The sequence below is a fragment of the Lonchura striata genome, chromosome 18, assembly GCF_046129695.1.
Source record: "Lonchura striata isolate bLonStr1 chromosome 18, bLonStr1.mat, whole genome shotgun sequence".
Lineage (NCBI taxonomy): Eukaryota > Metazoa > Chordata > Aves > Passeriformes > Estrildidae > Lonchura > Lonchura striata.
In genome coordinates, this window is record NC_134620.1 from 11,653,504 (window position 1) to 11,678,171 (window position 24,668).

Genomic DNA, 24,668 nt, shown 5'->3' on the forward strand with positions numbered 1-24,668 from the left:
TGTTCATCAGTGCCCCTGCAACACACTGAGCAAATGCTTCAATAAATCCTTTTATGAATCAGGGAAAAGCTGCCTTTGGGGGGAGGGGGTCCAGCTAAAACCAGGGCTAAGACCACCAGTAAACCACTCTTGAACTCACTTCTGTAATGCCAGCTTTGAATCCAGCACACACTTTTTAACACTGTAAACATATTGTTTTTCTGTTCAGAGCATGCCTGGTGATGGCTCAGCTGTTGGAAGACAGCTCATTCTGTGAAGAATTCATTCAACAGTGCCCAGCTGCTGTAGAAGTTCTGAATTTGGTGGCCCAGGAGTGCAGCCCTGGTATGTAGCCAACACCTTCTTGGCATATTCAGGTCAGAAACAGAGCAGCTTTTAAAATAATTTCAGTGTTTTCTCCTCCAGCTACTCAGAGTTTAGGAACTGGCACAGGACAGAGTGTCTTGTCACAGCTGCAGAGCTGCTGATGGAAGAGCAGCAAATAATCAGCCTAAATCATTAAACATTAGGCATTAATTTAGGCCAGAACAGGATTATTCTGTATATCAAAGAAGCAAGTCCTGGTTTTCTTCTGCACTCTCCAGTTCCCTTGCTTCCAGCATAACTTATTCCTTGATTCCTTCTATCTGTATTCCTTGATGTTATAATTTGTTTTCTTTTGATGACCTTTTTGCTGGTTTTTGCAATGCTTTGTTATATTCCTGATCCTTGAGTGCTCCTTTGGGGATAGGCACTGGGCCCAGCAGAAATCTTAGTTCAGGGACAAGTTTCTAGGAACATGCCAGAGAAAAATGCCTGAAGTGAAGGGTAGGAGCCTTCACTTCAGGGATTTAGGTGTCAAAGGGCAAGGACTGAATTTTGCAACAGTAGACATAATTTTTTTTTTCCTGCATTTGCTGGGCCATAAACTTGCTCACAAAAATGAACTTTACATTTTAATTAACATAACAGTGTCTTTGCAAACCAAATGTAAATCAAGCATGAGAAAGTACTTTCATGTATTACATTTTACTCTTAATTCCGTTGTTTAGGTGAGTAAGACTTCTCAAAATTCCTCAAAGTGGAAATATAATATTAATTTCTGTATTAAGATTGCACTGTTGGACTTGAGGAAGCAGCTGGAGGCTGATGCTTGGTGTGGGTTGTTGTTGCAGGAGAGAGGCTGGTGGTTGTGGAGATGCAGTGTGAGAGGTTACGGATGTTGTACCGGGACTGTGCTCGGCCCCCTCCTCCTCCCCTGCAAGCAGACAGGAGACAGGTGAGCACAGGGACAGTGCTGAGCCCCCTGCCCTGGGAGAACCCCCTGCTGCTGCCCAAACTGAGGGCATTCTTCTTGAAAAATCTCATTTAATGCGAATTTCTGTACTGGGATGTGATCTGTTGGAGTTGTATTAAATGTGCCCCTCACAAACTGTGTGGTTGCATTTTAGTGGGTGACTTGAATTGTGATTGTAGAATAAACTGCTCTGTTGTGTCTGCAGCCCAAAGAAATCACGTGGAGCCCATCCAGGGTGTTCCCCCCAGTGAGAGCCTGCATGTTCTCCTCACACCTCACTGCTGTGACCTTCCTGGCTGATCCCAGTGCAGGTGGGGGCCTTCCTCGGGGCACCTTTATCTATGCCACCTCCCCAGTGCCAGTACAGGTGAGACCTCACAGCTTTCCAGCACTTTGTCATTGAATATCCAACAGGGCATGAAAAGAAAAAGCAAGAAAATTGCTTCTTTAAACTCTGTTTTGTAAATAACTTTTTAAAATGTGTTATTATTTTTATTTCTAGGCACCATCATTCTACTGGGAAATCGAAGTGGTTTCCTATGGAGACACAGATGATGACACTGGGCCAATAGTTTCCTTTGGATTTGCCACAGAGGCTGAAAAACGGGATGGGGCTTGGACAAACCCAGTGGGCACCTGCCTCTTTCATAAGTAGGTTGGAGATGCACATCAAAAACCATGTTCAGTACATTTATTAGCAGACTGGGGAGGGGGCTGTAGTGGGCAGTACATACTTTTAAATTGAATGCTAAAATGATGGACTGGAATATTTGCAAAATCTGGCGGGTTGAGTTGCCTTTTGAGTATCACAGCTTTGGTGGGTGGTGATCCTGCTCTGGCTCAGTGCTCTGTCTCACTGTGTCCTTGTTGCCCCTCAGCAATGGGCGAGCAGTGCATTACAACGGCTCCAGCCTGCTGCAGTGGAAGAGTGTCAGACTGGATGTGACTCTTTCCCCTGGTATGTGAAAGCATGGCTAAAATCCTTATATGCCCCATCAGAAAATCCTCTTAATGTCAGGGAAATGTTGGATGAAAAAACTGATTAAATCCTTTTTATAATTGTGTTTTTCTCCAGGTGATGTGGCAGGAATTGGATGGGAAAGAACAGAAGGAACTCCCCCTCCACCAGGCCAGCCAGCAAAGGGCAGAGTTTATTTTACATATTGTGGGCAGAGACTTGTGCCCTACCTAGAGGATGTGTCTGGCGGAATGTGGCCAGTTGTCCACATTCAGAAAAAGGTAAGTTTGTAACAAAAGTATGTCACTTAATATACTTTCAGAAATATTAAAAAACATAATATAAAATACTGAACCTGCTCTGTAGAAAAGCAAATTGATAGCTTTTACTTTTCTTGGGTAGGTTGAGGTATTCATTAGCCCTCCCAGGTGCATGGGTTGTGTCATTATTTTGGTTTTCCCTGCCCATTAGCACAGGCCTGGCAGGATGCCTTGTGCCATGCCAGGAGCTCCTCTCTTAGCACTCCTTGCTTCAAAGCACCCAGCTTGAAGCTGGCAAACAGGCGAGTTCAAAGTGCCTTTAGCAGCTTGAAGCTTTCCCAGAGTGCCAGCTGGGGATGCTGGTGGCAGGGAGGTGTGATCAGCTCCTGCCTGGGGCAGAGTGTGGGCTCAGAGCAGGATCTGAGAGCTTCCCTGCATCCTTTTGCAGAACACCAAGGTGCGGGCGAACTTCGGCTCGCGGCCGTTCGCCTACGCCGAGGGCCAGGCTCACCGCAACGCCGCCGACCTGTGCCTGGACCTGGCCGAGGAGATCAGCGCCAACTTCGAGGCCTTGCCCTTTGCCATGGCCTCTGACAGTGACAATGACGCTGGCACCAGCATCGCCTCCGACCCCGGCACCCACGGGCCCCCCTGCAGGATCGCCGCTGTCGCCACGGCTCAGCAACGTAAAGTGGCATTCACTCCTTTCCAAGCCCTCCCGGCAGAAATGCCAAGCAAGGAAATAGCGTTTAAGCCCAGCCTAGCTGCAGTCCTTAGGCCTTAGGTAGTGCTTGTTTAGGTGGGGCAGTACCACAAGTCAAAGCCGTGTTTATCTGATTTTAGACAAGGCAATTAAAACCATCTTCTTTGGTCTTCCTCTGTGTGAATATGCAAATTATTTGTAATTAACGCACTTTCAGTGAGAAATAATCTCATTATGGCTTGGGATACAATAGGATGTCACGGTGGATTGGATCAGCCAATTGGTTATGCTGTGTCAAAAGGAATTGCATTCCCACCCCCTGATTGGAGAGCATGGAATGCTGTATATCTCCAATTTCATGGGATGTCTTTGCATGCATTATCATCTCATTATTTCTGTGTCTTGCAGAGTATGACAGTGACACATCCTGCCACTATAAAATGGAGCTGAGCTATGAGAACTTCATCACCTCAGGCCCTGATCCACACCCCCCTCCTATTGCAGATGATGAAAGTGATGATGATGACGACGATGATATTCCCAGGGTGAGGAATGTGCCAAACTCTGCCTCCTCTAACTTATAGCCTAAAATCAGATTTTGTCATTTAGATTTTGAAATTCAGCCATGCAAGAGTTCCTCCTGCTTCCCTAACAAAAATATAACTGCTGGTAACTTATCACTTCTTGGTGTTCTAAAACATTTCTGTGTTTGTAGGAGGATCACTATGCCCTCTTGGTCAAAGCCTGGGAAACCAAAGTTTTCCCTACAATTAGAAGAAGGTTCCGTAATGAGGCTGAAAGGAAGTCTGGGCTGGATCAGATTAAAGGGGCTTTACAGTTAGGTATGTATTTATTTCCATGCATGTTGTTTTCTGTGATGTGCAGGAGGTCTGAGAGAACACCTGTGTTTCTTTCATAATTTACTGTATTCAGGGCTGAAAAACTTAAAAAAAAATTACTTGCTCTTTCCCTTCAGTGCTTAGAATTTGGCTTGTGCTCATGCTTTTTCTTCAACACTTTTACTGTGTTTGACTATTTAATAGAGAAAATTGTTTCAGAAATAGTGACAGAATTCTTTGTGATGTGGATACAGAAATATTCTGGAATAATAGTGTGGGAAGAAACTGTATCTGTGCATTTTCTGTCTGTGACTGTCAAGGCAAAACTCTGGGTTTAAGTAATAACGAGGGGAGATTTGGGAGTTTTGTGGAATTCAGGTCTGGTAGGACAATGTGTTTATGGGAATGTCACATCTGAGCCCTGATGAGAAGCTCAGGAAAACTCCCAATTTCCAAATTTCAGCTTGACTGATAACGTATTTAAGTAATTGGAAAACTCACCTGCTTGGGATCTTAGTGAGGATAAGAATTTATTTCAAGTGGCTGATGGAAATAACTTGCACTCCCTCCTGTCTTTCAGGAATGGTTGATATAGCAAGGCAAACTGTGGAATTCCTGTACGAGGAAAACGGAGGCATCCCACGGGATCTCTACCTTCCCACCATCGAGGATATCAAAGATGAAGCAAACAAATTCACAATTGATAAAGTACGGAAAGGTAAGGGCAGCACAATGGATCCGGAGGGGTAAAGAAAAGCTCAGGGGTTTTTAGGATCTAATTGTCACCTGAGGAAAACACCTTCCAAGTGGTGTCCCTTTCTGCCAGGTCTCACCGTGGTGACTCGCTCTCCTGACAGCAACAACGTCACCAGCAGTGCTGTAGGAACAGCTCTACCCAAATTTGCCATTCGGGGCATGCTGAAGACATTTGGTCTTCATGGGGTTGTCCTGGATGTGGACTCGGTGAGTAAAGATACCCTAGGAGGACTTCTAATGATCAGCATGACACAACTGGGAGCAAAAACTGCTCATAATGCAGGACTGGGGCTCTCTTGGAAGGAAAAACGTGGTTGTAATTATTATTGTGTTACTGACACTGCTGGGTTTGGTGTTGCAGGTGAATGAACTGGTCCAAGTGGAGACCTATCTGCGGAGTGAGGGGGTCCTGGTGAGGTACTGGTATCCCATTGACATGTTGGAAAGGCCACCTGCAGGGTACAGGAGGACTGCAACCAACGGATTGGTTACCCTGGATAACACCAACATCCAAATTCACAGGTGAAAACAGATGTAGTTGCAAGGCACTTTATTACCTGAATTTGAATTACCTGAAGAGCATTTCTTATAGTACAGTTACCTGCTACAGCTTTGTTCTAAGCAGTACAAACTTCTGAAATCTTATTGTCATGGTTGGATTTAATATTAAAGAATTAATAGAATTAATGTTTGTGTTCCCTAGGGAGCTGTTGAGGAGTGAAGCTGCCCTGGCCAAGCTCTACTGTCGCATGGCTCTGCTCAATATTTTTGCTCCCAAATCTCCCCACATGTTCACTCGGCTGTTCCACATTCCTGCCATCCGGGATATCACCCTGGAGCACCTGCAGCTGCTCTCCAACCAGCTTCTTGCACCACCCCTTCCTGGTAAACACTTGGTTTTGTCACAGCTCTTCTTTGGTACAGTATTTTTCTGGGGACAAAAAAAAAAAAAATAATAATGGGTTTGGTATTTCTTTATTAGCTGGTTAATAATGATGGTATTTAAGAACGAGCCAGGGTGACCCCACAGCTCCATGTTTGCCCTCACCAGGGGCTGGGCTGAGGCTGGTAAGGGGCACAGCTGGCATGGAGAGGCCATCCCAGCCACAAGGCTGGGCCTGGGTGGGTCCTTTATCCTGCTGACTTTTAGGCAAGGAGTTTTCCACTTGAACACAGAGGTTGGGAATCTTCCAGGTGTTTTACAGTTTTTGTTTCCCAGGCTACATAAACATTTGGAGTGATCTCCAAATCTGTGCTGCTTCCCTTGTTACTCCAGATGGAACCATCAGCTCAAGCTCCATTCTCCTGGCCCAGTCCCTGCAGCACTGCATCCATTCCCAGACCTGTGCTGCCACAGACCTCTTCTACCAGGGCAATTCCCAGGCCATCAGGGAGTGGCTCACTGTGGCCATCACTCGGACACTGCATCAGGGAGAGGAGAGTCTGTTGGACCTCACCAAACAGATCTGCTCCTTTCTGCAGGTAAAATACTCATGTTTCACGAGTGTTGGGTTCCCTTCTCAGGAGACCTCGTTCTCTGTGTGGTTGAAATTTTCATGATTCTGTCCCTCACAGGGAATTGTTTATTATTTCTCTGGATGGGTTCTGTTATCCTGATTGTAGTGGGCATGCTGAAAACAGAAGCAGTAGCAATGCTCTGGATTGAATTAAAATGAAGTGGCCTCCCACTGTGTTGTAATTTGCAATTAATTAAATACATTGGCTATAGAGCAATCTATAAATAAAAGAAGAGGGAGGAGGTTTGCTGCTGTTTGGGATCTCATGATGAATTGTCCTGTTGCAGGCAGCACCAGAACAATTTCCTGCCGAAGAATTCCCAATTTCTGAATCCAAGGTCAACATGGATGTGAATTTTCCTGGGGCTGCCTTTGTGATTGTGTCCTGCAAGGAAAGTCAGTCTGGGTTCCGAAAAGAGTGAGTCATGGAGAGTGGCAAAGCTGGGTCTGAGCCTGGCCACCCTGGGGATGGAGTTATTTATTTGTTTTCAGTTTTCTCTTCTCCGAGACTTACTCTGAGTGGTGGCTGGGATATTTTCCAGCTGGTTTGAGGCTAACCAAGCTGTGCTGCTGTTTCCCCAGCTCGTCCCTGTACAAGGCCCCGTGGGCTCGGGTGCTGGTCTATGGGCTGGGGCACAAGGTGAAGAGGAACGGGCAGCTGAACCTGATCGAGGCCGTGTGCTACCCCCGCGACGCCTCCCCCACCAACACCGGGCTCACACCACCACCCACCACCAACCAGTACCCAGCTGTGATCACCCCCACGGACAGGGTGCACATCAAACTGGGTGAGCACGGCCACAGCACGAGGGAGAAGCCTCCACTGTGCTCTCAGGGCTGAGAGCAGTTTCATTATGGCTTCTGCAGCACCTTCCTGTGTGGTCACCAGTCCTAGCAGCAGATAGGATAGGATTTTTGTACAAGGAATTCATTCTTAAACAAAAAAGCCTGGGTTTGTGGCCATTGGCAACCATCTGATTCTGATTTTTATATTCCAGGAGTTCACCCAGCAGTGTTTGTATTTGAAATATTTTATTCAGAATACTAATTTCTGCAGTGTTGGTGTTTGAGGAGCTGTTTCAGGTGGAGAATATTTTTTATTGCCTTTTTAGGTTTTTGTAGGACCCTCTTATCCACAGAATAATGCAGTGTAGCAATACTTAGGTCACTCCAGCAAGAAGAATCATTAATGTTCTTCTTACTCTTGCCCAGAGAGAGGGACAGTGGGATTTAGGTCAGTGAAGGTGACTGAGTGCAGTGAGTTCTTAAAAATTCCCCTTGGAGATCCTGAAGTTCTTCTGGTGATGTTTTTTTCAGTACCCATCAGACAGAAATAAATTATTTTGGGGGAAGTTCTGTTTATATATTTAGATATGTTCAGGCTTAAGGTTATTTTATTTCTTTATGTGAATGAAATGTTCTCTGTTCATTTATAATTATAGATTATATTAACTTACCAATATAGAGAAATGTTCCTATTTGTTTATTACAAAGTGCTGCAGAGGAAACTCTCACTTAACAGAAGTTTGAAAAAATCCCAAATGTTGCTATTTTTATCAATGCTCAGAATCATGATAAGGATTTTCTTGGACCTTTTTGCTTAGGAGTGTCTCCTCCTCCTGGAGCTGTACTGGTCTTGCATTCCCTCCCCTTGGAATTCCCCCTGGCAATGGCATTCACAGAACAGCTCTTAACCTGGAAATTAGAAGATGGGGATGGAAAATCTGAAGATGAACTGGATACAATTCCTGCCTCAGTTCTCTTGCAAGTAGTGGAATTTTTAGGTGAGAATGGAGTAATGAGCACTGATAATGTGCTGGCTCAGGTGGAGAGTTTAGGAAACAAAAACTACAGTTGAAATTTTCTGAGCTTTTCCACTATAATGAAATTTTCTTCAACCTTCAGAAATTTTCTGTTGATTTGCAATTCTTGGAATAACCTTGTCTTGCTTACTGCTGCCATGACATTGAAATTAGTTTTTCTGGTGCTTTTTTAAATGTTCCTTTCTGCTAAGAGTGAAACACAGCATGCTAACTGCCATGCCTTGCATTCCTCACACAGGCAACTTCCTCTGGACAACTGACATGGCAGCGTGTGTGAAGGAATTGATCTTTCACCTCTTGGCCGAGCTGCTTCGCAAAATCCACAATCTGGAGCAGAAGAAGAATCCAGCAGGATTGTCCTCATCCATCGCCCTGCAGCTCAACCCCTGCCTGGCCATGCTCATGGCCCTGCAGTCAGAGCTGCACAAGCTCTACGATGAGGAAACCCAGAACTGGGTGTCTGGGAATGCCTGTGGTGGCTCTGGGGTTGGAGTTGCCGACCAGGGGAGATTCTCCACGTACTTCCACGCCCTGATGGAAGTGTGCCTGGCTGTGGCAGAAGTCACCTTGCCTATCAACATGAGCGTGACAGCCAATGTGATCTCATCCACCAGTGCCCCAAATCTTAGTGACTCCTCCTCCTCGTCCTCATCTTCCCCAGGGCAGACACCACAGAGCCCGAGCTTGCTGTCCAAGAGGAAAAAAGTCAAAATGAAGCGGGAAAAAACCTCAGCTTCGGGGAAAAGGGCTTCCTCCAGGGCAGCTGATACGGACGCGGCGCTCCTCAGCATCGGGGGCAGCAAGCCTGAGGACATGCTGTGGTTCCACAGAGCTCTGACCCTGCTGATAATCCTCAGGCACCTGACAAAGAAGGACCCCCAGGGGCTGGGTGTGACCAACGATGCCGTGGCAGACGCCTGCCAGGCCCTGGTGGGACCCACGGCCCACAGCCGCCTGCTCGTCATCTCCGGCATCCCCACGCACCTGGAGGAGGGCACCGTCAGGAACGCCATCAGGAAGGCCTGCAACGCCCACGGCGGGGTCTTCAAGGATGAGATCTACATCCCTCTGCAGGAAGAGGATCCCAAAAAAACCAAGGACAAAGCAGAAGGAGGCGAGTGCAGGACGGAGCTGGAAAAGCCAACGGTTTCTAGCAGCGCCGACAGTTTGGACATCAGCAGCTCCAGCAGCGTCACCCCGGCCATGAGCGTCAGTGCCTCGGCATCCACCAGCCAGGCTTCCCTCTGCAGCTCCCAGGGAATATCCCGCACCGTCAGCGACATCTCCGTGGACCAGTTCCAGGCAGGGCTGGAGCTGCCCATCCCGCCCGGATTGCTGGAGCAGCCGCACGTGGTGTCCAGCCAAGAGAGTTTGGATCTTTCCCACTGCAGCACCGGGAGCCTGGGCAGCCTGGGCAGCCTCGGGGAGCCCCTGGACAACGTGGAGACGGCGTCGGTGTCGGACGTGGGCTCCATGTACACGGTGACATCTCTGGACAATCAGCCGCTGCTGGCACGGCCCATCAAGGGCTTCGCTGTGGTGGAGGTAACGGAGAGGGATCTCTGCAGCCAGGGTTTTGGGGAGAATGGGATCTTGCTCTAGGAACTGGCTTTTTCCATGGTATGTCTAAGAGCATAAGAAGCTGGGAGTTCTCAGCTTGGACAGGATGCCTGAGGGGCACAGAATTCCCTTGTCCACCTTCATAGTCTTAGGAGCAATCCCTGTCTCTCAAAGGACAGAGGGGACCCAGTAGTGGAGTGATCCAGCAATAAGTGGAGAACAGAAGGAAGTAGGGAAGAGCTCTTGTGTGTTCCAGCTTGTAGAGCTCGTTTTCACAGAGTGCTGCTGAAGCCAAGACTATAAGTTAATTCTTAAGGGATTAAATTCCTGGAGGATTGGTAGCTGTGGAGCACAGCAGCCAGTGCAACTTCCAACTGAGGAAATATTTAAACTGCTTTGCAATGGCTGGGAGAGCATGTCAGGGGAAAGATCAATTAATTTCCTCTTTCGTGTGCCTTTCTCTAAGATTTGTTCTGGCCACCACTGAGATGAATTTAGAGATTGGGGCCCTTTTTGTTTGACCCACAAGACAATTCTTTAATGTTTAATCAGTACATTTCCACCTATTTTGAACCACCTTTGGATTTCTCTATGAAGCTACTTTAGGAGACATGATAGATTTTGTTGCTCTCTGATTCTGGTTCCAGATTAATTTTTAAAAGCGTTGTGGGTGGTTGCCGTCGGTGCTGGGTCACTCCAGGTGTTCAGCTCTGCTCAAGAACCTTCCTCTCTGCTGCTTCCACAGATTGCCTGCTGCAGATTTATCAGGAGCTTCCAAAAGCACAGTCATTCCTGAGAGCCTGGGGATGGAGAGAGATGTTTTTGTATAGTCTGGGATTGTATCAGTTCCTTTTTTAGAAGAAAATCAGCTTATTCAGATGAAAACTGTGCAAGTTGCTATTCTTGAGCTGTTAATTGACGTGAAGGCATCATTGAAATAAAGCATTAAGTGTGGAGAGAAAGCTGCCAGAGTGTTCACATGGAAACTATTCCAAGTCTGGAGCTGCTCTGGTAGTGGTTATTCTGGGAATCAGAGGAAGTTGCTGTTCCCCTTCCCAATCTGTGTAGCTGAAGCTTCAAGGCCTGTGCTAATTGAGATTTTTCAGAGTGGGAATTGAGGCAGGGACAGCAGAGTTACAAATAATGCCAGCTTACCTGGCTGCCACCTTCTGCTCCTTCCCTGCTGTTCCCAAGGGCTGTCTCCAGCCTGAGAAATGGGATAGGGTCAGAGCTGTGCCTGGTTAACTCCCAGCATGAGGATCTCAGTGTTCTCAGAAAGGATCTTTTCTAGGCTGAACCTGAATTTTGCCATCAAATTACTGATGCAGCAGAGAAGAGAAGCAAGAATGATTATCAGAATGGGGAGGGGGAAAAAAAGTTTAAACCTCAAATTCCTATGAATGGAAATGAATTTGTTTTCTCAGAATTGCTATGAACTTATTTCATTATTTGTACAGATAAGGTCAAGAGCTAAAATAGAGAAAATCCGAGCCAGCCTCTTCAACAGCAGTGACCTCATTGGCTTGTCCAGCCTGGATGGGGAGGATGAGCTCATGGAGATGTCAACTGAAGAGATTTTAACTGTTTCCACTGTAAATCAGAGTTTGTTTGACACCCAGGGGAGCCCAGCACTAGAAGATTATTTCAATGATAAGTCAATAAAAGGTAGGTGGTTTGATACTGGCAAATCCCTCCTGTGTTCAGCATTTTGGGGAATGAACAGGGCTCAGGCTCTCCTTGGTTCAGTATAAATCAGGGGTGACAACGAGCCAGGGAGAAATTCCAAAGTAAGTTTTATCCCTCCAGGGGCTATTTGCAAGCTGAACATTGCTCAGTTGTCCACCCAGCTAATCAAATAAATCATAAACAAATAAACACTCCTCATTAACACAAAATACTACTGATTTAATTCTTCAGGGACTTCTTTTGAGAAAATAGTCACTGAAATAACTTTTGGCTGCTAGTTCAGTTAGTTGATGGGTGTTGGTGTCTGCCTGTACAACATAATTTTTATCCTGGCATGATAAATAAGCTGCTTTTTTCATCCCCACTACTCCCTCAAGTAATAATTACAGGATGTGGCCAATTCTGTATTTAATGGGGTACAGAAGGAGCAGGTTTTTCACTGAAAAAGTGATTTTTTTTTTCCTCCCGCAAAAGTGATTTTTCCATCTCAAAGCAGGTGCTGTGTGAAAGAATATTTTATCTGAATGCAAAATCTATTTTCATATTTTGAATTCTAACCAGTTCTCATGGTGTGTTGTACCACATTGTTGGTTTTCTTTTAATTAGGTGAAAAACTGGTCCCGGGTGCTCGGGAAGTTCTCACAGAGATCTTTAAAAGCTGTGTCCATTCAGAGCAAATGCTGAGCCTGACCCCAGCTAAGCCCATCAAGGTGGCTGACATTTACCTCAGCAAGGAGCAGATCAATTCCCAAACCCCTGGGAACCTCCTCCACGTCTTCTTCACCAACGTCCGCCCTCCCAAGAAGGTGCTGGAGGACCAGCTGACCCAGGTAGAGCTTTGCCAGCTGTTCTCAGCCTCTTGTGGTGCCACTTGAAAGCACTGGGTGATGATTCCCTTTTTGTCTTGGAAGATTTTAAGGAAATACGGAGTTCCCAAGCCCAAATTTGACAAGAGCAAGTACAACAAGGCAGGCAAGGAGCAGCACCCAGTGAAGGTGGTGAGCACCAAGCGCCCGGTCACCAAACCCCCCACCAAGGAGAAGTCCATGCTCAACAGTGTCAGGTAGGTGTCCTCAGCCTTGTGGCATTTGTGGAATATTGGATTTCAGTGTAGAAATCCAGATTTTTGTCCCCCGTCCCTCTGTGCTTCTGTGTATTGGAACAGGGAAACGTGGCCGTGGTGTTAATGTCAGAACATCTCAGATTTCTGGAAATTATTTGGCAAAACTTTTCTTTTTCCAGCGATTGGGGTGGAGTTGTTGGGATCTATTTATGGAAGATTGGAATTGTGTTCGTCAGTGTTCTATCCCAGTGTACTTATTCCAAAACACAGCTCAGGCTGGACAGGGTTTGCAGTAATCCATGGCAGGAGTGGAAGTGTTTGGGTTTTAGGATCCTTCCAAACAATTTTGGGGTTCTGTGAGCAGAATGAAAGAAAAATTTTGATCCTAACACCCACTTTGTCCCTCAGCCGGACAGCCTTAAGTGAGAAGAAACCCACTGTAAAGCCCAAATCTCCTGAGAAGAGCAAACCTGAGGAGAAGGACCCTGAGAAGTCTCCCACTAAGAAACAGGAAGGTGGGAGCTGCAGAGAATTTTTTATAGTTTTTATCATAGAAAACTATTTTTATTGACATATTTGGTTTATCTTTATTTCTGAAAAGTCTAACTTTTTTAAAATAGTGATTTAAAATGCTGCTTTTATTTGTGTCTCTGAGAATCTTGGGCCATCAGTGTGAGAGCCAGCAATTCTTGCAGCAGTGTGTAGGGCATGTCAATAAACCAGACAGAGAACTTCCTAAGGGGTAGTTCCAAGGCTTTGATGCAGTGGAGGTTTGGGATATTATGGATTTGAACCAGGTGGGTTTAAATTCTTCAGTTACAAGTGGAAAATTGGATAAAAAAGATGACTGAGGTAGCTCAGAACTTCTGGAGGAGTCAGCACAGCCATGGGGGACAGAGGTTGTGCTCAGAACTTTAGTCTGGTGGAAGACTGAACAGGCACGAGTTTGGATTCCCCTCTTCCTGGCTCAGAGAAGGGGAATTTCAGCATCCAGCCAAGTAAGGTTAGTGGGAGGTATTCCAGAGGAGCAGTGAGGGATTTGAGCCCTTTAGGGGAGTGAGAAGGTGTCATTGAGGTGGACTTGACCAACGTGTGATAGATGGAACACCATGGGAAAGGATTCATGGTGGGATGGGACAGCAGGAGGAAACTGGCAGCAGCCTCCTGCTCCTGTGTGGGGTGAGAACTTCATGGCAAGTCACGAATTCTTTGCTGGTCCATGTTTGGTGGCAGTTCCTGAGGAGAAGTACCTGACCCTGGATGGATTCCACCGGTTCGTGGTGGACCGCTCCAAGCAGGACATCCGGAGCGTGTGGAGAGCCATCCTGTCCTGTGGCTACGACCTGCACTTTGAGAGGTACAGCTTGCAGATCTCTCTGAGGAGGTGATACTTACTCACTGTGCTCACTTGATCCCAAGTCTTCCTAATCCAAGAAGCTTCAACACTTCCATCCGTGGCTGCAAGGCCTGTAGGGAAATCAATTATTTCTCAAAATGCATTTTAAAAGTCACGTGCTGTCCAAATGCAGGTCCTGATTTCTTGTGCACAGCGTGGCTGATAAAATCAGATGCCACAGTGTCCTTTAGAGCTTCCAAACTGTATAATAAATTACCCGAAGGGAACTGTAGCTCCACGTCTGTCTCTGGTTTCCTTCCCCAGCCAGTGCACTGGGTCATTCTTTAACTGGCGGGGTTGTTACTGGGTCAGAAATGCTTTAGAAGAGAGAACTGTTAAATTTCTTCTTAATATTGTAGAGGAAGAAAGTCCCTTAAATGAATTTTCCTTATCTGCATGTGTCAGACCATAGGCTAATTGCCCCTTATCATCTCCAGAGGAGATAGTGCGCTAAGAGAGCTTAATAGGGAGTGCCTTTGTGCCTAATTATTTAATACCAGTGAGGAGAAGTGATGAATCAGCTCTTGGCCTCACACTGGAATTCTTGTCATGGAACAGCTCTGCTTAAGGAAAGGGGAGTGAAGAGCAGGGCACCATGTGTAATCCTCCCCCAGGTGTAGTTGTCCAGCACCCTGTGAGCGAGCAGCTCTGCCCTGTCCCTGCCAGGTGCGCCTGCATCGACGCCAGACACGCGCAGAAGGCGTCGCGCAAGTGGAGCCTGGAGATGGACGTGGCCCTGGTGCAGTACATCAACCGCCTGTGCCGCCACCTGGCCATCACCCCCGCCCGCCTCCACCCCCACGAGGTGTACCTGGACCCAGCTGATGCAGCAGATCCCAGGATTTCCTGTCTCCTGAGTACGTGTGGATGGTTGGCCTAAAGGCTTTTTTCAAGGGAAGAGCTGGGAATGCTCCTGGTGTTCCATTAGAGGCTCAGTGGGATGAGGGGAGTGCTGAGTCTGGCTCTTCTCTCTCCTTGGGGGTGTGCTTGGGTAAAGTCAGGGATGCACTGCAGCTGCTCCCCGCTCTCCAAGCTGAGTTTCCAGCTCAGGCTGGAGCAGGAAATACCTGGTGGGTTCAGCTTGCAGGGGAAGGAAGGCTTAATTTCCACAGATTTTAGACACCTAAATCCTGTTCTAAGCCCTTCAAGGGGGAAATTCAGTGATAATGGGAGATTCTGTGCTCACACCCAGAGACTGGAGATCCAGGAAGGAACATCAGGGATGCTGTTCCTGCATCCTCAGCACGGGGCTCAGAGGGGCTGCTTTGTGCGGCTCCGGGACCAAACCTGGGCTTTGCAGGAGGTGGAACAGGAGCCTGTTCCTGACTCTGACTGGGAGTTTCCCCCTGCAGACGTCCCCGTGGAGAGCCTGCGGCTGCGCTTCGCCCTGCTGCAGTCCCTCAACACCACCCTGGAGACCTTCTTCCTGCCACTGGTGGAGCTGCGCCAGACCGACATGTACGGGAACAGCATCGCTGCCCTGCTGCAGGAGGCCAAAGGTAGCTGGGCTCTGGCCCTGGGGCACGGCTGCAGGACACCTCTGCCTTGGTTTGCTTTTAAAGGAGAGGGGCATTATCCTCGTGACACCACGACCGCAGAGGGAGTTGTTCCATCTTCTCTGTCTGTGGGTCTTTATCCTCTTGGGAGTATCCAGAAATTAAAGCTCTTCGTTGGTTAACAAGCAGGTCAGGTGAAAGTCCCGGGACTTTGCTGTTGTAGCATTAGCAAGATCAAGAAAATACTCAAAGTGCATCAGAGTATTTTTACAGCCTTCATTAGACACCAAAAAAACCCCAAGATTTGGGGCATTACATTGCCCAGATTTGTTTTCTGAAGAAGATAGAGAATTTACCAGGGGTGTCAGTGTGTGAAAGGTTTTTGTATTGGCCCAGCTGGAAAAACCACTCCTGAACCAGTGTGGGGGTGTGAGGAATGTTCAGAGATTTCTCTTCACAGAGATATGAGGTATTAAATATATTTTTGGGGCAGTGTCACAGCCCTATTTTTTATCATCATTTCTTGCCTGTAGCTTTACTGTCAAAACATCTCAGATTGCTGAAAACTATTTGGCACAGTGTTCCTATTTACAGAGATTGTGGTGGAGTTGCTGGGATCTATTTTTAGAACATTGGAACTGTGTTCATCAGTGTTTCATCCCAGTGCACTTATTCCAAAAACCATGAGGAACAAATAGATGGGACTTGGAGAAACCTGGACTATGAAAGGTGTCCCTGGTGGAACTGGATGAGTGGAATCATGTAAACCATTCCATGATCCTGTGAAATACTTTTAAAAAAAATTTTAGATCAGCCATGTCTTACCTATGGTTTTGAAGGTGAAATGTTTATTCTACCATTGTCCACTGGAGAATTATGGGGGTAGATTACCTCTGCTGAAAGATGTTTGTTTCTTCAGGTTTAATCTTTTATGACACAAAAGTCACAGTCATGAACAGAGTGCTCAATGCCACTGTCCAAAGAACTGCTGACCACGCAGCCCCGGAAATCACCCTGGATCCCCTGGAAATCGTCGGAGGTACAGCAAGCACTGATCCTTTCCAACCCCAATTGCAACAAGCCAGAGCTTTTCCCCAGCTCACTGCCTGTTTGTGAGGCTGGAGGTTCATTCTCCCCTTTGTGTCGGGCAGGGGAGATCCGTTCCTCTGAGAACTCCTACTTCTGCCAGGCCGCGCGGCAGCTGGGCTGCGTCCCCTCGTCCCAGCTCTGCGTCAAACTGGCCAGCGGCGGGGACCCCACCTACGCCTTCAACATCCGCTTCACCGGGGAGGAGGTGCACGGCACCAGTGAGTGGGGACAGGGACAGGGAGTGGGGACAGGAGCTCCATGGCACCAGGGAGTGGGGGCAGGAGCTCCATGGCACCAGGGAGTGGGGACAGGGGAACAGGGAGTGGGGACAGGAGCTCCATGGCACCAGGGAGTGGGGACAGGGGCAGGGAGTGGGGACAGGAGCTCCACGGCACCAGGGAGTGGGGACAGGAGAACAGGGAGTGGGGACAGGAGCTCCATGGCACCAGGGAGTGGGGACAGGGGCAGGGAGTGGGAACAGGAGCTCCATGGCACCAGGGAGTGGGGACAGGGGACAGGGAGTGGGGACAGGAGCTCCACGGCACCAGGGAGTGGGGACAGGGGCAGGGAGTGGGGACAGGAGCTCCACGGCACCAGGGAGTGGGGACAGGGGCAGGGAGTGGGGACAGGAGCTCCATGGCACCAGGGAGTGGAGACAGGGGAACAGGGAGTGGGGACAGGAGCTCCATGGCACCAGGGAGTGGGGACAGGAGCTCCACGGCACCAGGGAGTGGGGACAGGGGAACAGGGAGTGGGGACAGGAGCTCCATGGCACCAGGGAGTGGGGACAGGGGCAGGGAGTGGGGACAGGAGCTCCATGGCACCAGGGAGTGGGGACAGGAGCTCCATGACACCAAGGAGTGGGGACAGGGCGCACCAGGGGATGGGGAGAGGGCTCCATGGCACCAGGGGGTGGGGAGAGGGCTCCATGGCACCAGGGGGTGGGGACAGGGTAGCAGGAAATGGAAACGGGGGCTCCATGGCACCAAGAAGTGGGAACAGGGGCTCCATGGCACCAGGGAGTGTGGACAGCTACAGCCTGAGTGGCATCCCCCAGGGACAGCCCAGCTCTTCATCACAACCTGGCTCATGTAGACTTTAAGGGGCAGCATTCCCTTGTGGGTGGCAAAGAATGGGATCCCCCTGGCTGTTGGCTCTCTTTGGGGTGGTGGTTCCTCAGTGTTTGCACCAGGAGGAGATTGGGTTTAACCATGGGATGAGGGGGTTCAGCTTTGCAGAGCTGTTCCATGGGGAATTGAGGCAGATCCCAAAGAGCAAAGGGATCCCTGCTCTCCAAATCCACACGGGCTGTGCTGGTCCTCGGTGGGGATCCATGGGGGATATGGAGCCAGAGAGTCCAGGACACACTTCTGACATCACCAGCTCCTGTCAGCTGTCTGAGGGGTAGAGGAAGTGAGTGTACAGCCATCAGCTGAGCCAGGGCTCCATGGAACCTTCTCCCAAGGGGAATGATTGTCTCCTGAAGGGCTGTAGTGGTACTGACAGTGTTTATGAGGAGATAAATGCTGTGGCCGTGGCAGCTGTGCTGAAACCTGGAGCATCACCTCCACTGTTGTAGGACAGCCCCATCCATCTCCTAATCCAGCACCAAATCCCATTTGCAGACCAGCTGGTAGAACAAATATTCCTGCTGTTCTTGGAGTGCTGGAAAGCAAAGCAGCATTTAGGAATTCAGCAGGAACAAAGGAATATTTTCATTGCTTTCTCTGTCTCTTTTCCAGGTGGATCTTTCCGTCACTTCCTTTGGCAAGTGTGTAAAGAGCTCCAAAGCTCCTCCCTCTCCCTGCTCCTGCTGTGCCCCAGCTCTGCTGTCAATAAGAACAAGGTGTGAGATCCCAGTGCCAAAAATGAGGGATTTTTTTCTCTTTTTGAATGCTGGGTTAGAACAGGGGTGGGACACGTTTGGTCAGAGGTGAGGAGAGAAGCCTCAGATGCACAAAACCAAGCAGGGGACAGCTGGGAGTTGGTGAATCCCATGTTGCACCTCTTGTGTGCAGCAGGTACTTGGAGAAGGAGCCAAGGCAGCAAAATGGAGCAGAGTTAAAACTCCTGAGCAGCATTCATAGTGAGTGAGGTTCAGTTGTCTGTCCCAAACTGGTGAACTTCCATGAATTTTTATTCTGTGGCCTTACTCCAGGAATGTCACCAGAAAGGTCTGTCACGTTGCCAGGAGAATAAGATGCTCCATCCATGATATTTAGTGTCTTCATTGGTGCAGTAGGTGGTCTCTAGAAACAAGATAAAGCTGATGGTCCAAAAAATTCTCAGTAATTCTTTCTTGGGAATATTCTTAGGGTAGGAAACAGCTCAGCTCCTTCAGCTTAACACCAACTGTGTAGCAAACCTGGCTCTGCAAATCCAGGCTTAGAAACATCCCACATCTGAAAGGCTTGGATATCAAACTGATGTAACAAGTGCAGAAAATCCTGAATGTTGATCAACAGCTTGGCAAAATGGGAAACAACCAAAACGGGGTTGATTGGATCAGGAAGTGATAAGGTGATACCAGTGAGTAAAATACAGGGACTCTGCTGTGCTGGAGCAGATCCTTTGGTATCCAGCTGAACACTTCCTGAGTGGAACAGGCCTGCTAACACACAGCCCTCAGGCTGTGGGCAGCTGGTCAGTGCTGCCCTGTGTGCCCTGCTTTCTCCACAGGGGAAGTACATCCTGACCCCCAGCCCCATCACCTACGCCGAGGAGCAGCTGTTCCATTTCTTCGGGCAGCTCCTGGGCATCGCCATCCGAGCCGATGTTCCTCTGCCCCTGGACCTCCTGCCCTCCTTCTGGAAGACCCTGGTGGGAGAGCCCCTGGATCCCGACGTGGATCTGCAGGAAGCTGACATCCTCACCTACAACTATGTCAAAAAATTTGAAAATGTAGGTCCTGTTTTCCTCTTCCCTCCTTTTCCTCAGGATTCCCTCATGGTACAAACATGCCTGCTCTCATTGGTGGCTGTCAGGTGGTTTTTGTGGAAGCAGGGTTGGGAGATGGGTTGATTCCTCTTGGATGCAGGATTTTACATCCTATTGCCTTGGAGAAGTTTCTCATGCTCCCTTGCTGCCGGGCACAGTGGAATTCTGGCTTCTGGAATTGCTAAGGCAGACCAGAACCCCCAAAGCAGGATTTTGCTGTTGGACACCTGTGACGAGGCACTGCCCTGCAGGTGACCAGGTCCTTGTCCTTGTTCCGTGACAGATCAGTGACGAGACGGAGCTGGAAGCTCTGTGTGCCGAAATCGCCTCCCAGCACCTGGCCATGGAGAGCCCCGACTGCCCCAACAAACCCTGCTGCAAATTCACCTACCTGAGCCTCACTGGGGAGGAGGTGGAGCTGTGTCCCAGGGGCAGGCACATCCCTGTGGGGTAAGGAGCCGCCTTCCAGGCAGGATGTGGCACAGAATGTCTCTGGAATTGTTCTCCAAGCACAGCCTCTCCAGAGGTGCTTTTGTAACGAGTTGGAATGATCTGGGAAAGCTTTGCTTTGTGAGAAGTCGGCAGAACTTGGGATCAGTGGTGCTGTTTGGCTCTAAGAGACAGAGGAGCAGGGCTGGTCCCAGCTCTGGGGGCTCCCAGTTGTGAGGGAAGGGCAGGTGGGAGGAGAGGATAAAGCGGAGGACAGCGGAATTAACTGGGAAGCATCGGAATGCAAAGTGTGTATTGCCAACTAGATTATTCCAGATCAGGATCTCTCCATAAAACCCTTCCATGTGTAACACGGAGTGGGGCTCAAGGGCTCTCCCAGGTGTTCCTCCCTCACCCAGGTCTCTGCCTCGGCAGGTGGGAGAACAAGGACGTGTACGCGGCCGCCATCCGGAGCCTGCGGATGCGGGAGCTGCAGACCCCGGAGTGCATGACAGCAGTGAGGGCAGGGCTGGGCTCCATCATCCCCCTGCAGCTCCTGACCACACTCACCCCCCTGGAGATGGAGCTGAGGACCTGTGGCCTTCCCTACATCAACCTGGAATTCCTCAAGGTGCTTTGGCTACGCTCCCGTGGGACACAGAGTGGGGGATCCTCCCATGGGAAGGTGGGAGGGGAGAAACTTCAGCTTCTGGTGCAGCCAGGACATCCTTGGGGAACTGCTTGGACACCCCTTTGCCCCCAGGGAAGTTTATTAAGATTTCACTGGATTCAGGAAATAATAGGGTGGGGCTTGTGCAGAAAGGAGTAAGAGTTTGAACTTCCTTTATTCAAAAGTGTAGTGGGGAAGATTCCTGAAGGGAGAGGGGTGAGCAGCAGTGGACATGTCCCTGTCCCCTCAGGCACACACCATGTACCAGGTGGGGCTGATGGAGACCGACCAGCACATCGAGTTCTTCTGGAGCGCCCTGGAGATGTTCACGCAGGAGGAGCTCTGCAAGTTCATCAAGTTTGCCTGTAACCAGGAGAGGATCCCCTTCACCTGCCCCTGCAAGGACGGCGGCCCCGACACCGCCCACGTCCCCCCCTATCCCATGAAAATCGCCCCCCCCGACGGCGCCGCAGGTACGGAACGGCCGCTTCCCAAGGGACAGGAGCTGCTGCTGCTCCCAGCCTTCAGCCCCCCTTTCACTCGTGTATGAACAGTGACAAAGAGGGACAGGTGGTTACGAGGGTATATCAGGAGAGAATTGGGGTTTAAATGATGTAAAGCTAAAATTTCACATAAAACTTGAACTGCATCCAGTGGAAGGTTCCCTGCCCACGGTGGGAGAGTGGAACTGGATGAGCTTTAAGATCCCTTCCAGGCCAAACTGTTCTGGGATTCCACAGTTAAAACTCTGCTCTGTAGGCATGCACAGAGACTTTGCTATTTGTCTGAAAAGCTTTTAAAATCACTAAACTATTGGAAAAATACTGACACGAGACCTGATGGGAGGAGCACAGAAACATTTAGGATCCAGAAGACCCAGAACAGGCAGGGATAGGATTTTGGACGCCCTGAGGAAGGGCAGGGTTGGGTTGGGTTTAACCCCTGCCGGTGGCTCTCGCGCAGGTTCCCCGGATTCCCGGTACATCCGAGTGGAGACGTGCATGTTCATGATCAAGCTGCCGCAGTATTCCTCGCTGGACATCATGCTGGAAAAGCTCCGTTACGCCATCCACTACCGGGAGGATCCACTCAGCGGCTGAGCAGGAGCAGGGAACGCCTGGAGGTGACTCCGTGACTCTGCCCAGTGGAACCCCTTCAGTTCCCATCCAGCACCTCCCGTGGGATGAGCTGGGGGTTAATTTATTTCCTGAACCTTCGTTCCCCATTACAGTAATTCCCAGAAGACTTCCATTTTGTATTTGTAGACTTTGTGGTGGACTGGTTCTTTTGCTGCCTTGTTTGTGGAATATTTGTAGGATAGTTTAGTATAAAGACCGGTTTGTGTATAATTTAATTTGGGGAAAAAACCTTTCCACCTGTACATTTCTAATTTTGTAATCCACAGTGGTCTGCCCTGTGCAAACACCATGGCAGGGAGGGCATTCCAAGGCCGGGAGCCTTCGGAGGGGAAGGCTCATGGATCACTCTCCCCCGAGAGGTTTTTGAGTACAAAAATGCCAAGTTTGGGTGTGGGGAGGGAATCACTGCATGGGCAGGAGCAGAGCACAGGCAGGATTTGTGACACTTGCTTGAGGTTTGAAGCAGGAACTTTGCTGCCAAACTGCTTTTCCACCTTTCCACCACTTTCCTTGAAATTTTTCTAAACTCTGACCAAGCACACAGGGGCTGCCACAGGGAACTGGGGTGTTCAGCTCAACACTTTTGGGAAAATTTCCAATAGAACAGTGAAAGGGTCGTGATTCCATTGGGTTCCCGCCCTAGATGTTCTTGAATGTCTGCTTTGCTTAGCTACAAAATAATTTATTGTAATTAAAATATGAGCAGAACAAAACAGCTTCTCTCCAAAGGGTGTAAAATACCACAGTCCATCCCAGAAATCTGGGACTTTATCCCATCTCCCAGCGAGCTCTCAGAACAACCAGAGGGTGCTCAAACACCTGGAACTTGTTTTTGTACTCAAAAATCTTTGATCCAAGAGCAAATTATCCTAAAAACCTCTGACACCTGGCAGGAGGACGAAGTCACCCGTTGGAAGATAAAGCTCCTGTTCTGTGTGGAAAGCTGGGAGGCAGCTGCGGAGCAGGAACAGCTCCACGTTTCACTGGTGTTCTGTGGAATGTTCTGGATGGTTCAGAGCAGCCCCTCCACAGGCGTCTCATCCCTCACCAGGATTTTTGGGACACTGCAGCTCTGCTGATCCCTCGGATCCTGAGTTCTGAGGAAGAGACCATCCCGGAATCTGTTGGTGCTGTCCGTGAGCCGAGTGCCGGCACGGAGCCGCCCGGCTGAGGTGACCGAACCTTCAGCTCGGTGTCCGTGGGTCTGGAACAGCTCCGGGGATCCCAAATGTATTTATTGTACATTATTGTGAATAGTGGGAACGCTGAGTGCGTGGGAGAGGTGGTGCGAGTTGGGGATGGGTGTCCTTGTTCTTCCTTGAGCGAGTGGGAATGGGAATGTGTGTGCAGCAGTCGTAGGTAGTCGTCGGCATCCGGAGTCTCCCAACCCCGTGGTTAGGAAGCTGTTACCCTCCCAATGCATATTGCCCTGTCCAGGGAACAGATCCATGTAGGAAGAATATTTACTCTTGAATCTCATCCATTTCCTGGTAGAAGCGTTTATGTAGCTCAGAAACCACTCGGAGCAAGCGGGAACGCCTGGAGTTTACAAAGACCAAGGGAAAACAAAGCCGAAGGGGCGGCTTGGAGCCGGTTTGCTCCCAGGCAGGAGAGGCGGGGAGCGCCGGCTGGATGCCGGGGCAGAGCCGTGGCCCCGGGCTGGGCTCTCTGGGCTTCCATCCCGGAATGCCGAGGGGCCATCCCGGAGGGCTCCGTGTGCCAGCGGTTCCCAAGGCTCCAGTTCCAGCTGTGAGTAAGAAACTGCTGCTGCTGTGTGTGTGCTCCTTCGGGAAGCACATCCGAGTGGAGCACACCTGCACCCGGCCCCGGGCGTGTGCTGGAACGTTACTTGATCCGTATTTATTACAGTTAATTATTTATGATTACAAATAACGAACTTCTCGTCGCTGCCATTTGCACCTGGGGGTGTAAATGAAGCTTCTTCTACAGGACAAATGTCGCACCAATAACCAACTTCCATCGACTTCCGTTTGTTCTGGAGAACAGGATGAGCCCCACAAGAGAAATTGTGGGAGATATTTGGTTTTGGTTTTTTTTTTTTTAATTCCATGCTCCTGGGAAGGAAGTGCTGCAGCACCTCAGCTGTGGCTCAAATGGCCTTTTGATTAAAGCTTTTCTAATCATCCTTAATTCCTCGTGCTTTAAATGAACTTGACATTGTCTGTACTAGGCTTGTTTGTCGAAGCAAAGATTGGTTTGTGATGATTATTATTATTTTTTTTAATATATATTCATTCAGAATGTAAAATTATACTAAACAATGGAAAAACTCTGGAGCTGGGTATTAGTTCTAGCTTGGTGTGTGTCCATCTCGGTTCCATACACGGCATTAACCTGTAAGTGCTCTTGGCCATCGAGTGTACACCTGCATAAAGGAGATTCTTAACATCCCTGGAGGTGTTCGTGTCCTTCTTTGGGGCTGCAGGGAATAATGGGATTTGCTGCTGGAGCTGCCCGAGGCAGGGGAGAAAGGGAGAGAAAGGGAGCTGCAGCTTCTCTGTTGGAATCTCACTTCTCTGGGTTTTGTGTTCCTGGGAACACAACCTCAGGATTTTGTACCAAAGGGCAGCTGAGGTTGTCCCTCTGGGATATTCCTTGTGCCCGAGGCACAGCACAGGCTCTGCCACTTCAGTGGTTAATTATTTGTCATACTTACTGATTCCTGACCCCCAGGCCCCTGTTATCCATCCCAAACCTCAGGGACCAGCTCCCATTCCCTGATCTTCCCACAGCCCTTCTCCCCAGGAATGGGAAGAACAGAGGTTTGGTGTCCCCCCATTTTTAAATACTTTTATTCTTGTCTAAATAAACACATTTGGTGGGAGCATCTGTAAAATGTCTTTATTTTAGGAGGAAGTTCCCTCCAGCCTGGCTGTTCCAGTGGGCTGGAGTTGGCACCTGAGACAAGGTCCTGGTAACAATCCTGCCCCAGGGGTGGCCAATTAGCCCTGCCAGTGCCATCTGCTGCACCTCCTTAATTAGGCTGATGCTCTTGGAATTATCCAGAATCTGCTCCACTTCCCAAAGTCCCAGGGATTCCAACAGGGAAT

At 49.1% G+C, this 24,668-nt stretch overlaps 1 protein-coding gene across 4 annotated transcripts in view; it reads left to right on the top strand.

Moving 5' to 3' along the window:
- The window catches only part of HECTD4 (HECT domain E3 ubiquitin protein ligase 4), a 65,096-nt gene extending 41,087 nt beyond the window's left edge, over positions 1 to 24,009 (top strand). For all 4 annotated transcript variants that reach the window (XM_077787224.1, XM_077787227.1, XM_077787226.1 and 1 more), the window contains exons 44-76: positions 209 to 324; positions 1,155 to 1,258; positions 1,482 to 1,643; positions 1,779 to 1,927; positions 2,155 to 2,234; positions 2,352 to 2,515; positions 2,943 to 3,180; positions 3,606 to 3,742; positions 3,913 to 4,039; positions 4,617 to 4,754; positions 4,863 to 4,999; positions 5,154 to 5,314; positions 5,496 to 5,677; positions 6,069 to 6,274; positions 6,597 to 6,727; positions 6,892 to 7,097; positions 7,914 to 8,093; positions 8,371 to 9,677; positions 11,150 to 11,357; positions 11,985 to 12,208; positions 12,290 to 12,441; positions 12,850 to 12,956; positions 13,675 to 13,798; positions 14,504 to 14,694; positions 15,190 to 15,336; positions 16,253 to 16,372; positions 16,485 to 16,640; positions 18,165 to 18,268; positions 19,102 to 19,323; positions 19,643 to 19,809; positions 20,224 to 20,419; positions 20,709 to 20,931; positions 21,422 to 24,009. In XM_077787224.1, the coding sequence (XP_077643350.1) occupies positions 209 to 324; positions 1,155 to 1,258; positions 1,482 to 1,643; positions 1,779 to 1,927; positions 2,155 to 2,234; positions 2,352 to 2,515; positions 2,943 to 3,180; positions 3,606 to 3,742; positions 3,913 to 4,039; positions 4,617 to 4,754; positions 4,863 to 4,999; positions 5,154 to 5,314; positions 5,496 to 5,677; positions 6,069 to 6,274; positions 6,597 to 6,727; positions 6,892 to 7,097; positions 7,914 to 8,093; positions 8,371 to 9,677; positions 11,150 to 11,357; positions 11,985 to 12,208; positions 12,290 to 12,441; positions 12,850 to 12,956; positions 13,675 to 13,798; positions 14,504 to 14,694; positions 15,190 to 15,336; positions 16,253 to 16,372; positions 16,485 to 16,640; positions 18,165 to 18,268; positions 19,102 to 19,323; positions 19,643 to 19,809; positions 20,224 to 20,419; positions 20,709 to 20,931; positions 21,422 to 21,558 (6,403 nt within the window). In that variant the 3' untranslated portion in view covers positions 21,559 to 24,009. The remainder of the gene's footprint in view (positions 1 to 208; positions 325 to 1,154; positions 1,259 to 1,481; positions 1,644 to 1,778; positions 1,928 to 2,154; positions 2,235 to 2,351; positions 2,516 to 2,942; positions 3,181 to 3,605; positions 3,743 to 3,912; positions 4,040 to 4,616; positions 4,755 to 4,862; positions 5,000 to 5,153; positions 5,315 to 5,495; positions 5,678 to 6,068; positions 6,275 to 6,596; positions 6,728 to 6,891; positions 7,098 to 7,913; positions 8,094 to 8,370; positions 9,678 to 11,149; positions 11,358 to 11,984; positions 12,209 to 12,289; positions 12,442 to 12,849; positions 12,957 to 13,674; positions 13,799 to 14,503; positions 14,695 to 15,189; positions 15,337 to 16,252; positions 16,373 to 16,484; positions 16,641 to 18,164; positions 18,269 to 19,101; positions 19,324 to 19,642; positions 19,810 to 20,223; positions 20,420 to 20,708; positions 20,932 to 21,421) is intronic.
- The last annotated feature ends 659 nt before the right edge of the window (positions 24,010 to 24,668 follow it).